Raw genomic sequence first — 13,006 nt, 5'->3', positions numbered from 1 at the left:
CGGCATGGATCATTTGGTTCCGAGTCAAACTAGGACTTTATGTATAAGAGGATGGGGGAAAGAAATATGTGGCTCTGCCCATGAGTCAAACTAGATTTTTTTTTTTTTTTTTTACACGATAGAGATTGAACATCAGATGATTAAAGGCCCAACCTCCCACGGGTAGGTCTTAAGTTCGCACCCATTTGGTGGAATTAAGATTCTCATTCCCATCAGTACATTAGAAATTCTTAATCCAAAAAAAAAAAAAAAAAAAAAACAGAGATATGAGTGTAAATATACGTAATAATCACCATGAAGTTACTAGGTTTTTTTAAAAATATAAAATCTTACAAATCACATTCACTGACTCTAAAAAAATTCTAAATTTTCAAAACAAGAGCAAGGAGATCCGAAACATTTTTCTAGAACTAGAGTTCCCCAAACGCTCCATTCCCCAAAAACGTCTTAGGGAAACAGAAAGTGGTGATCTTAAGGCTATATTTTTTAATCTAGATTGTATAAACCTTACTTTCAAATTATTTTCTTTCTTTTTTCCCGGCTTAGATATGTTCTTGACCCCATAGTATTTCCAAGATTACATACGAAACAAAGCCTAAATTATACAGTCAATTGAATAGTCGTCCCTTAAGAAAGACCAAGGTCCATAACATTGCCGCAAAATAATATAATAAATAAATGGCAAGGCCTTTTTATGTGCATTTTTAATCTCCTATTTTCCACAAAAGAAAGAGGTATTCCAGCAATTCCCAATGCATCAAGTATAAGTTCATATAATCCCCATCAGGTGACCAAAGATCAGATACACAAAAGTAAAGCAACCAGACACCTTTGGTCAAAACAGCTTTCATTAGACCTTCAACAGCACTAATATAGACACCTTGTTTTAAGAATTCCATTGTTAATGTTAAACACATTCATGATCCTAACCATTTTTTAGGGAAACCCCCCCCCTAGAGGTCACCTTCATCAGCAGCTAAACTCTTTCAAAGCCTTTCAGTTCCACCGAATCGTCCATGCTGAAAAAGACGATCCGGAGCCCCATTAAATATAAAAAAGACACCAGCAAAGACGCAAGGAACTAGATAAACTAAACAGCCCCACCAGACTATTGCTGAGTGCAACAACGATTTCATCTAGTCCTGTGAGGATTCAACGTATGGGTGGCCGAGGTGCACGCGGTCGAACTGGTGTCTTTGATGGGCTTATCCTACACCCAAATTATAGAATCAACTTAACAACTCCTCCGGAAAAGATAATAAAAGAACGTTGTAACCATGACGAGTCTGACATCACCAGGTGTTTATTACAACCAGAATGTCGAAAATCAATGACACATACCTTATTGGCAAGGATCCCAACACGACACCACTACAGTTAAGTGCAGCAATTGCGCTCTCTGCCTGTGACAAGGAAATGAAAACAGGGATTAATCTCCAAGCTAAGGTAAGAAAGCAGAAGGTCGCTGTCGCTGGATAACCATACTTGCAAGGAAGAAAAATTAAGTGTATGGGTATTGGGGGTTACAAACCATTAAGATACACTTCACCCACATACATGGGGGACACATACATAAGACATTACTCAAGGGCATAGCTCTGGGTGCAAGGCCCACGGCTGAGAGAGCCTACCCTACCCTACCCTACCCTTCTATTAATCTTCTTCTGCCTTTTTCTTCTTTTGCCTTCTAATCAATTAAATGTTTTAGAGTTCTTCTTAAACCTATCATATTCAACTGCAGGGTGGCAGCTGAGTTTCTCCTACAATAGCAAACCTATCCCATATTTCTGCCATCTGGCTAACATGTCTCCTGATACTTGCCATGATCATGAGTTGACATGGACATCAATAAACATAACATCTGCGAAACAATTAGCTTGCCTTGTGGCAGATAGAGGAGGTAATGTAGGAAGAGCTCCTTTGCTGCCTGAAAGGAGATTGACAAAACCCCAAATGTCTAAGGATCATTTCGTTTGAAGTCTCATGCATACAAATATGATTGATGCTACCACATGGATTCTGATTATAAAGCAATTGCAAATAGTGCATGACAAGTGAGATAAAGAAGTTATAGCAAACAACCTAAGAGAGCTTCAAAGGAAGTTATATCAAACAACCTAAGGGCATGTTTGGTAGCATTCTTAGAAAACGTTTTTGGCGTTCTTCTATTCTTTGGGAACGGAAGAACGGGTTAGAGGCGTTTGTTAAAACGGTTCGTTCTTTTGTTATTTAAGAACGGATCAGTTAGAAAAGTGGTCTGAAGAACGCCTTTTGTAGAACATCAAAAAGATGTTTTTACCAAATAAAATAAACGAAAGTGATAAAATTGGTCCCCATTGGAACCTTATGACAAATTAAAACCTTAGAAAGAATTTATCAAATCCCTATTTCCAATCAAAGAACGGTCTTTTAGCACAAAAACACTAAAAAATGGTTTTGCATAAGAACTAGTCCTTTAGAACGGAAACGTTACCAAACGCATACCAAGAGACCTTCAACCTATTTCTTGGCTTACTATAATAGATATATGCCACATATTTAATGCATTCTTCACATAAGTGTGTCACAACATACAAAATACATTCACCGCAACAAACATGTAGTTCAGAGTTCTACCACTGAAATTTGAAACAAATCAAGGCTCAACTACACTTTCTGACTAGGATCTGAAATGACAAAACCTGAATGTCAATACATCCAGACCAGAGGTCAGAGAACAAGTACAAATCAGATCGCTTTACATATCTGGACAAGTATAGAAAAAGGATGGCCCAATACCTGAGTTGGGAAAATTTGAGCAAATTCTAAGAACTTCAAATATATCAATAGTAGGGTATGATCAAATCTAACATTCATATCTAGAATCAAAAGTTCACAGAAGTACAGATTTGTGGTCCTGAACCAGCAAGTATAGATGAAGAATAAATATGGCAATATGAACTATAATAAACAAAATTCAACAGATCGATGCAGAAATATGAATACTGGTGAAAAGATGTCACATTTTACAGTAGGACTAGAACTAGAAGATGAAGTAGAGAAGAAGCTGTAGGTCAGATCTGAAGCCACCAATCCAAATAATACATGCTCACAGCATCAGCTCAAATTTTCATTCTAAAGAGTTCAATGAATTCATTGAGGGGGACAACCATATTTACAAAAGACCAAATAGACTGTCTTTAGGGCTGGAAACAGATTAAATAGTTGTTCCCTTCAACTTGTATAAACAAGAAGTATAAGTCAACAATACTTCCAATAGAAGACTTCTCATAAACAAGAAAACAAGAAGTATAAGTCAACAATACTTCCCACACAAGACTTAAACTCACTCTTACCACCCAACCAAATTACCAAACTCAAATGCTGCTAGGAACAAAGATGACTGCTATTCCCGTATAGGACCTCAATCCCACTATACAGGTATATATATTAAAGCCAACTACTAAAACAACCCATAAACAGGTAACCTCAGGCCAATAGAACCCATTCATGGCCCAAAAGGAAGATCTTCCTAGGCCTGATTGGGCAAGTCTTGGCTACACCACAAAAGCAAGTTCATGCAAAGCAATTCCAAGTTCATTGAAAAGAACGTGAAAGTCATTAAAATCTTGTGACACAAGAACCAAAATCTATGACCTAAATCAAACCATCAACTATGTTGTGACACCACATATATTAGGAGTTCTTGGATGACAAACTAAAAACTGGAGATATAAGCAAAAAATTTGGATTAAAACAAATCAAAAGTGTTATGTTTTGACCTGCATTATTGTAACCGATTTGGAAGATGAACCTGCACCGACATATTTTGGTGGGCGACCTGAATGACCCGTTTGCAAAGATATGTGGTGGAGGTGGAGGGCTTGCGCCAATACAACCCGACCCGATGGGCTGACCCCTTTACCCGACTGTGGTATATCTTATGTTTGCCTACCACATATTATTGAGAGATTTGGGATTTTCGATTAAGGTTTTTGGGTGAGAGTTCTTATAACGCCATTCTTGGAAATTGGTTGTAAGATCTCCTATTCTTCTACATAGTGGAAAACTCTTCTTCTTCACCTGTGGACGTAGCATACCATATCGGTGTGAACCACAAAAGAAAATTCGACCGAATTGTCAAAATTTCGGTCGAAATGTCTGCATTTTTTCAAAATCGAAAAAAAAAATTTCCAATTATTTCAGAAAAGTTACATATTTCCACCATTTCAGAGGTTTCGACCATCTCAACCGAAATTTCGGAGATTTCGACATTCCAACTTGTTTTTCCTCAATTTTTGTTAATTTCTATCCCATCTTCACCTAAATTCCACGACTCCTTTGCCTTCAAGCACCTCTTTTGCTCATCTTTTGCATCCAAACACCTCCTAAGCCACAACAGCTACAAAGGAAACTCTAGCAGCAATAACATGTGAAGCATGCGCCATACCCAACAGTTCCAAACTTCCCTTTTTTTTATTATTGTTTTGTTCGTGCCTTAAATGATCTTGTATTGCCTTGAAATTAAGATATGTTTAGCCTAGAACTAGAACTATGATTGTGTTTTGTTAAACTTAATTTTTTATTATTTTCTACCATTTTTTCATTTTATAATTTTAATAATTATTTTCTAAGATTTATGTATTTTTATTTTATGTATATATGATATATAGGCTTCAACTTAATATATGTGAGATACCATCACTTGATCTAGTTGGTCATTTTATTTTGTATATGTAACTATTCTGCCAAACAATTCATGTATGCTGATGATTTTATGCCTGTATGCAATACAATTTGTACTTGTCGAAACCAGTCATTTATTAGTATACTTGAATGATAAATTTTCAATGGTTTTTCTTTTGGCAAAATATTAGTTGCATCGTGTTTATTATGCTTTAAATAGGTAAGAGACAATAAATCAGATGAAATGGACGTCATATGAGGCCCGAAACCTAAGGTCGATATTTCAAAACAAAAATCACATGTTTCAACCTAAATTTCGATCGAAACCTAAAAATTTCGGTCTTTTCTTGGATCAAAATCTTGGTTTCAACCGAAATTTTTTTCCTTGGTATAAACACGTTAAATCTCTCTGTGTTTTCCTTTTTTTCCTTTTTCAATTTGTTATTTCGTGGTGTTTGTTATAACAAGAAGCATCAACACGTGTGACCTAAATTAACAAAAATGTTCAAATCGCATAAGAAAACCAGCTTGAGTTCTTTTCTTACTATTTCCCGTTTTTTCAGGTGAGGTGGGGGTGGGGGGGGGTATAACCTTGAAACCCCCCAGGGCGGCGCTCAAAAAGATAAGTTCTAGCTCTCACAAAATTTGCAAATTCCAAAGTGGCAAGAGCCTAAGCCATGCGACATAGAATTTAGAATACCAAACTTATAACATGAGATGCATGCTAATATTTCCGGGAAACTATATAGTTAACACCCAAAACATTCAAGAAGAGAAGGAGAGAAAGATGCCAACTCCTATTTTCTATCAATTTTTGAATCCTTATTTTAAGATACAATCTGAAATGAATTTGTTGCCTTGGTTTTTGGTTTCATCTTGAAGGCTGTTTGGTTGCCTCTGCAGTCAAAGCTAGATACAATGAACACGTTTGAGAAAATTCTCAAAGTCCTACTAAAGAATCTAGTTCTCATACCTTCACAAGTTTTCAGGCTTTATTGAATAGACAAGAATTAGTTATTTCTATTACCAAGCATCTTCTGTTGTTACCAATTAAACAAATCAAGTTAGGAACCTAAATTGTAAACAGGTTTAAGAATTTTGCCTTTTGCATACTAGTTTTTGTTCTTTCAATCACATAAAATGTTGTCCTTGGAGATAAATGAGTACTAAAAATACCAAAATTTAGAACATGGAGGGAATCCATGGAAATACCCTAGTAAAAAGCTTCCACCGAAAACATGCAGGAAAAAAAAAAAAAAAAAAAGTGAAGAAAATTGTGGTACAAATCCTATTTTCCATCAATTTCGGGATTATCAGGTACTGTAGCTACAGTTACACTTTGAAGGCTGCTCAATTACTTGAGCCATTAAACCAAGGTACACAAACAAGATGTTCAAGGAGTTCTGGCCATCAGAACCAACAAACTTTCATTTCACGTTTAGTTTCATGGATTACAAGTTTATCCTCTTTTTTTACCAACATATTTATCAAGCTTACTGAAGATTACGCCGTTTCATTATTTCCGACTAACTAGAAGTTTATTTGGTCCACAGAATAAAGCATTTTGCCCTTTGCAAACTGGATTCCAGCTCATCCTTTCTTTTTGGGTTTTATTTTTTTAACTCCCTTGTGTTGGTTATAATTCTTCTGGGACTGAAGTCATTGGAGTAATTGAAACTTAAATATCATGTCCATTCTAGTGCATTTACATCTTCTCCAATTGTCCTTGATTCCAGTAGGTCTTTTGCATGCTGAATTTGACCGATACAATTCTTGGTTATTTGCATAACTGTTCACAAGTTCATCACCCTGATCCTCTCAATAATAATGCCTCCAGTCTGAATCAAATCAATTCCCCACATTAAAGCATCTAAAGACTTTGTTCTACATGGCCATGCCAACTCAAACAAATTTCCCACAGCATATCACTAATTGGAGCCACTCCCAAAAATCAGTTCCAGTTTCTTCAATCCTTCTTCTATCCTTCCTAGGTTCACCACACACCGATCTCAATATCCTCATCTCAGCTACACTGAATTTGTCAACATGACGTTTCTTGAATGCCCAGCATTCCACATCATATCATAGCAAGTCATATGACTTCATTATAATCTCTTCCTATGAAGTTTTAAAGGAATATCCTAATACCTATGAGCAAATCATCTTGTAATCCAATGCCAACTATCTCACCACAGTTTTTGAATTCAATGTTAAAGAAACCATCTCTATAAATAACCAGCAGCACCCACAGCAAATCAAAAGAATGAAGAACTTTTAAAGAGGCAATAGTAAACAAGTGGTCCAAGTCTAAACATTGATTTAGACTGATAATGCAATATCCATTCAACAAGAGAAACTACTTAATCTTCATAATCTCATGAAAGAGTGGAAATGATGCCTTTACATTGGAACATGATAGGAGGGGCGGGCCTTGGCACAATGGTGGTGGACCACAGCTGTAGCCTGAGGTCAAGGCATCGAAACAGTGTATCACCAAAACTTGTTGGGTTAAGGCTAGCAGAAAAATTGCACCCAACCCCCCACCCCCAAAAAAAAAAAAAAAAAGACCTTGTTTGTCTAGAAGCCTTCAGCACCAGGTTTACCCTTTTTCACATCGGATCATGATAACATTATGGTACAAACTCAAATAATTTATTTCTCTCCCCCAAAGAGGAGCACAAAAGTTAACAACATGAAAGAATTTTGAGTTTTTTGCATGGCACCCCTTAAGTGGGGCCCAAATTCATGACTGCCCCCTTAAGAGTGACATATTTCACAGTGCCCCCTCTGCATAAAACTCAATATTCCAAGTTACCCCCCTTAACGGTCAAGCATTTTGATTGTTAAGGGTTGTAAAATGACTATTATATCCCCATTAGTCTGTAAGGACCAAAATACCCCTCATTTATTCTTTTTTCACTTTCCTCCATTTACCTCCGCTATCTTCCCGAAGACCTCCTTCGAAACAAAGCTTTCTCTCCTCTGACTCTGACAAGCTTGTGCCTATGTTCCACTTTATGATCAAAATCTTCACCCATCAAGGATATGATCTCATGAACCAACACGTTTCCCTGGGCGAACAATGATTTTGGTGCTTTGCAGATCTCTTCCACTATGCTCACCAAAGAACCCACTTTTTTTAAATAAATCCTAATTCAGAAGCGAAGTTAACTTGTTCCTGTGTTCCACTTTATGATCAAAATCCGATGAAAAGAGGAACCCAAGAATTCGAGAAGTGAGCAACAACTATTTGATGAAAGTTGCATACCATCTGACCCGAGAAGATAATTCCCAAGATTCAAGGGAATCATTGTCGTGGAAGTTAGAGAAGTTGAGGTAGTTCCCACCACTAGTGGAAGGTGACGAGGCACTTGAGTGCTACTGTGGAGTTTCATGTCTTGTGAAGACGACCCATCATAGAATCGATGCAGGCTGAAGCGGTGAGGCGAGAACCATGTCCCAAGGAAAGCAGGGTTTGTTTTGTTTCTTGTTTGGTGGATTTGAGGGACGGCTCATGTGTGGTGGCTCTCTTTACTGCAACTTGGAGACCAACGTTGCTCAGCTTGGATAGCAGAGCTGCTTTGCTCAAAGATGTTGCGTCTTTCAGAATTACCATCAGATCTCTAAAGCTGCCCTTCGTTTTTGTCTCCATTAGCTCACATAAACTATAACAAATAGAGAGATGGGTTCTGACTTCTAAGCAAGAAGAATTCCTAAATCTTAACCCAGATCGAACTTCAATGTTGAAGAGGGGAACACAAGAACATAGGAGTAGTTTTATGCAATTAAAGTTTTCAACCCATAAATCATTGAGGAGAGAGAGAGAGAATGGGTTGATTGCCGGCAGGGGAGGGGTGGTGGTTGCTAGCGATGTGAAGATGGGCGACAAGATTCTCCCTTCACCCACCTAGGGTTGGGTAACTTAAGTGAGTAAAAGGGTAATTTCGTCCTTACACATTAATGTGGGTATCATAGTCATTTTACAACCTTCGCTTAGCAGTCAAAACGCTTGACGGTTAAGGGGGGTAACTTGGAATATTGAGTTTTATGCAGGAGGGAAGTCGTGAGATATATCGCCCTTAAGGAGGCAGTCACAAATTTGGGCCCCATTTAAGGAGGCGCCATGCAAAAACTGAAGAATTTTTATTTATACCTCACTGAAAGTTGGTAAGCTTTCCAGTAGCAGACCAGTACATGATGTATGATTTCTCAGAACAATAGATTATACCCCATTATATGTTTGATGCCCCATCCCAATGATGCTTATTTGGATATGGAAGCAGACCCAGGATTAGGAATACGGGCTGAGAGATCCCATCATTGCTTGGAACACAAATGTGGGCACTCATATCCATTTAACTATTCCTTAACTAGTCATTAAATTAATGCATCTATTGGTATCTACATAATTCTTTCTTGATGGAAAACATTTGATATACTTGTTTCCAATTAATTTTATAACTTTATGCTTCAACATAAAATCGAACAAAAGGATAAGGTTGGAAATTAGAATAGTAACAAACTGATATGTGATACTAGAGAATATCATATAGGCTGCGTTTGTTTGCAAAGGTGGGGTGGGAAAAAAAAACATGTGAGCCCCATGTGTAGTAGGGTGAGGGAGAAAGAAAGTAAAGGAAGGAATTTTGTGGGAAAGTGTTAATTGTGGGTCCCACATTTTATTTTTTCACACTTTTTCACAAAGTCCCACACATTTTGTGGGGTTTTGAAAAGGCTTGGGATGGAAAAGTTGACTTGCCACCTCACTAGACAAGTATCCTTAAATTGAGGAAACTTGTCTCTAACTTTCCCATCCCAAGCAACCAAACAACCTAAACTTTTAGGATTTAAAGGAAAAGTAGAAAAAATTTGCTTTTTTCAAGAATTTTCCCACCCCACCTTCATTCCAGCAAACAAATGCAGCCGGAAAGGTTAGAATATAATAAAAAAAAATAAATCAAGTCAAAAAAAAAAAAAAAAAAAAAAAAAAAAAGCACAATGGACTTGGATGCTTTTACATGGTGACCTAGTCAAAAATCTCAGTTTCAGGAAAATTACGGTTTCCCCATGCAGAATTAATGAAAATGCCACTGTTGTGTCCAAACATCTTTAGAATTGACTAACTGTCCTAGCATAGATGTGTTTTACAATTCTGGGCTTTGTCAAGTAAACCAAAATGCCCATGTAATTAATTTATATTGTCCATAGCAAAACCAGACACTGAATGTCACTGAGTTTCATTATTATAGACTATATGTGTCTATTGCAAATAGGGACAAGGCCAACCCATCCAAACCCGACCCAATCTAGGACAATCAGAGCACGGTTGGGCTTGCCTTGGCCCATCAGGGTTCAAGGTCAAGGAGAAGAACTTTGGGATTGGGTTTTAAAAAGCCCAACCAAGCCCGTCTCAATTGCAGCCCAAGGAACCTTTTGATAAGGAGATTAATGTTTAAAAATGTTGAGTATGAGATTCAATAGAGTTGCAAAGTATAACAAATAAAAACCTTTAGTGAAGTGAGTTCTAACAAGTAAAAACCTTTAGCGAAGTGAGTTCTTTTTGTTAGCTGAGCTTAAGAGAAGCCTTCTTCATCTAAAAGAGTAATAACGCAGCATTCTAACTAGCTAACCAAGTGTTATATCTCTAGCAGCTCATATCCTGAGTTTGATGGTTCCCCAGTGAATATGCTGGCTTTGAAGCTTGTGTATAATTGTATTTAGCTTCAGCCATGGACACAAACAACTTACTGAATCTAACAATAACAGTGAGAAATGCTCACAGAAACATATAACATAACCAATAACAGTAGAAGGAAGCTAGAACCATTTACCAGAACAAATTCAACAAAAGCAATACGGGTAGAATGATGATAGTCTCCAAGCAGTCTCAAGCGATACACCTACACCAAGGGATATGCACCTCATCAATAATAGTAAGAACTGAAGATACGGGGTAGCCAAGCAAAGTAGGAATTAAGCCTGATGCACAACTCAGCAGTAGCTACAAACCTCCCCACAAATTGCTTCAAAAAAGAGTTTGACCACCGCCTGAGAAACCTATACCAAATGCCGAAGAAAAGAAGATTCAGATTAACCAATGGAAGTGAAGCACAAAATGACAAATAGGTTTGCCAATTTGTGCTCTGCTTTCAGTGTACTTCAGAACACTGAACAAGATAGATACCTTCTTGTCAATATTTGTGCAATAAATTGTTCTTGCACACATTTCACGTTCATCTTCAGACTGAAGAACACAATTACAATTAGTCCTCATGTAACATAGAAGGCTGGTAAAAGTATTGCCAACATATTGCAATGTGTAAGATAATGATATGAATCATATATTTGCTCACTCTAGGTAAAAAAGTTGGATTGACAGGTGCTATTGCAGTTTTTGAAGGCAGCACCCTCACTGGGTAGAATCCAAGCATCGTCCCCGCCAGACTCAAAGCAGCCCTTGCACCATCTGCATAATCAGAAGGCCAGAAGGACATTGGTTCACAGTATAATCTCACAAATTATGAGAGAGATTCTGGTTATGAAAATTACCCTCATCGGTGAACTCGATAAAAGCAAACCGAAGAACAGAATTTGGATCACCACAGACTCGGCAATCAACAACCTTAAACCAAAAAAAGGCCAACTTATTCAGAGACACAAGCCTTCTCTTGGGAATATCAAAAGCATTTCTAGTTTTGTATTTGTGGAGGGGAGTTGGGTTGGGTTGCTGCAATACTAAAAATCTTTATTCAGTAGCACATTGACTACCTGGCCGCAATTGATGAAAAGGGCTGCAAGCTGTTCCTCCGTGACCTAGGCACAACAAAATTTTGTCCAGGCTCAAAGCAGATGCGTTGATATCCAAAAGCCATAAAAGCAATAGAAAACAAACTTTTATAAATAGATATTCCTGACCTGTTGATCAATATCGGAAACATACACAGTCCTCCTTATTACATCTTCTCGCTGCGCCACACTTGTTCGACTATTCATTCTCCGCTTCCCTTGATTATAGTTATTTTTCTTCTAAAGGGTAGAGAAGAGAAAAAGGGATGCGCGAGACAAGGGAAAGGAGAACAAGTAGAAACCCGAGCACACGGCATGAGGTAGGGAAATCAAGGAGATAAAGGAAATAATCGATCGTCAGCCCCAACACCCAACAAAAGGGCAACGAAACTAGAGAAGATGAAGTGATCGTACCCGTCTATTAGTGTTTCCATTGTCACTGCCATTGCCATGAAGCATGAAAAAGTTGTTAGCATACAGACTACCGCCGAGCGATCCATGGTTGGTGAGTGAGGGAGGGACAAATTCTTCAGCCATAGGATTCAGCTTAGACAATAGTTCCTCTAAATCCCTGATATCTCTTTTGAAACCCTCAGTAGCACCCCCGTTTCTCTGTAAATCGACACCGTTCGACCGCTGATGCGTATGTCCAAACGCAGATTTTCCGGCGGCACCATGCTGTGTAGTCATCGCACCCACTAGCAGGTTTTGAACTCCATTTTTTGGTCCCTGGTCCAGATTGTGCTGAGTTTGAGGCTTCTGGCTGCCTACATGCCCTGAGGAAGTCGCTATCCTCTGTTGCTGCTGCAGCTGATGAAACTGCTGAACTTTCATATGAAAGGTCTGATCATGCGAGCGGAAGCTCTGGTGATTTTGCTGCATGCTAGGATCCGGCATCCGAACACCTAAATGGTTTTGTTTAAGCACTTCAACGTCGTTGGGAGTATGCAAATCAATAGTACGACCATCCAAGTTAATCCTCAAATCTATCCCACTATTCTCAACCACAGCCATGATCAGAACTCCACGCTCCACGAACCCTCTCAAGAACAATCTGTGATTTTAATCTATTCTTATTGATGCATCTACTGAACAAGAAATCCATTCTAAACAAACAGCGAAAGGGAAAAATAAATAAATGAAGATATGGCGAAACATCGATGACACACGAGACCCGTACCTGCTTCTCTAAATCAGCTGATCGATATGTGAACCACCTCGAGATCGCTTCAGATAAAACGACATGCCAGACGAAGAAATTCTCAGCGAATCCGGGACGGAAAATGGATGGAGAGAATAAAAAAGTAACGTAGTAACTTCTGTGGATCGTCAGTCGACTGGCCTGCCCTTTTTTCTTTTCCCTCTTTTTGGATTTGGATTTGGATTTGGATTTGGATTTTAGTTTTACTCTATTTGTGTATATATATATATATGATATATCTGTGTTGTTTTTCCTCAACAGTCTGGGCACATGTATGCGTGGTTTGATGGCTTTGCATGTCGATGTTATGCATATGGGATAGGGGACATGCATTGGGCTGGTCCTTTATGTGGT

The 13,006-nt window shown here is 38.2% G+C and overlaps 1 protein-coding gene and 1 pseudogene across 5 annotated transcripts; both read right to left on the bottom strand.

Annotated features, from left to right (window-relative positions):
* Positions 1–537: 537 nt before the first annotated feature.
* LOC149013998 (polyadenylate-binding protein-interacting protein 12-like) lies at positions 538–12,863 on the bottom strand. Of its 5 annotated transcripts, XM_089158135.1 has the most exons (12): positions 12,632–12,862; positions 11,866–12,505; positions 11,581–11,691; positions 11,434–11,478; positions 11,215–11,287; positions 11,019–11,131; positions 10,850–10,909; positions 10,675–10,722; positions 10,497–10,565; positions 1,342–1,403; positions 1,105–1,210; positions 538–1,019 (listed from the first exon to the last, which is right to left on the bottom strand). In XM_089158135.1, exons 2-11 carry the CDS (start codon positions 12,463–12,465, stop codon positions 1,153–1,155), a joined length of 1,239 nt encoding a protein of 412 aa, XP_089014261.1. In that variant the 5' UTR covers positions 12,466–12,505; positions 12,632–12,862; the 3' UTR covers positions 538–1,019; positions 1,105–1,152. The 5 variants fall into 5 exon arrangements, with proteins under 5 accessions (XP_089014261.1, XP_089014260.1, XP_089014262.1 ...); XM_089158134.1 differs by having other exon boundaries at positions 540–1,210; XM_089158136.1 differs by having other exon boundaries at positions 541–1,210; positions 11,581–11,688; positions 12,632–12,861.
* On the bottom strand, positions 7,215–9,646 carry LOC149013999 (putative clathrin assembly protein At4g40080 pseudogene; annotated as a pseudogene).
* Positions 12,864–13,006: the final 143 nt, after the last annotated feature.

This window comes from Hakea prostrata, chromosome 6 (genome assembly GCF_041222555.1).
Source record: "Hakea prostrata isolate BN-2017 chromosome 6, UWA_Hpros_2, whole genome shotgun sequence".
In the NCBI taxonomy this organism is placed as follows: domain Eukaryota; kingdom Viridiplantae; phylum Streptophyta; class Magnoliopsida; order Proteales; family Proteaceae; genus Hakea; species Hakea prostrata.
This window is presented reverse-complemented; position numbering and strand designations above follow the sequence as displayed.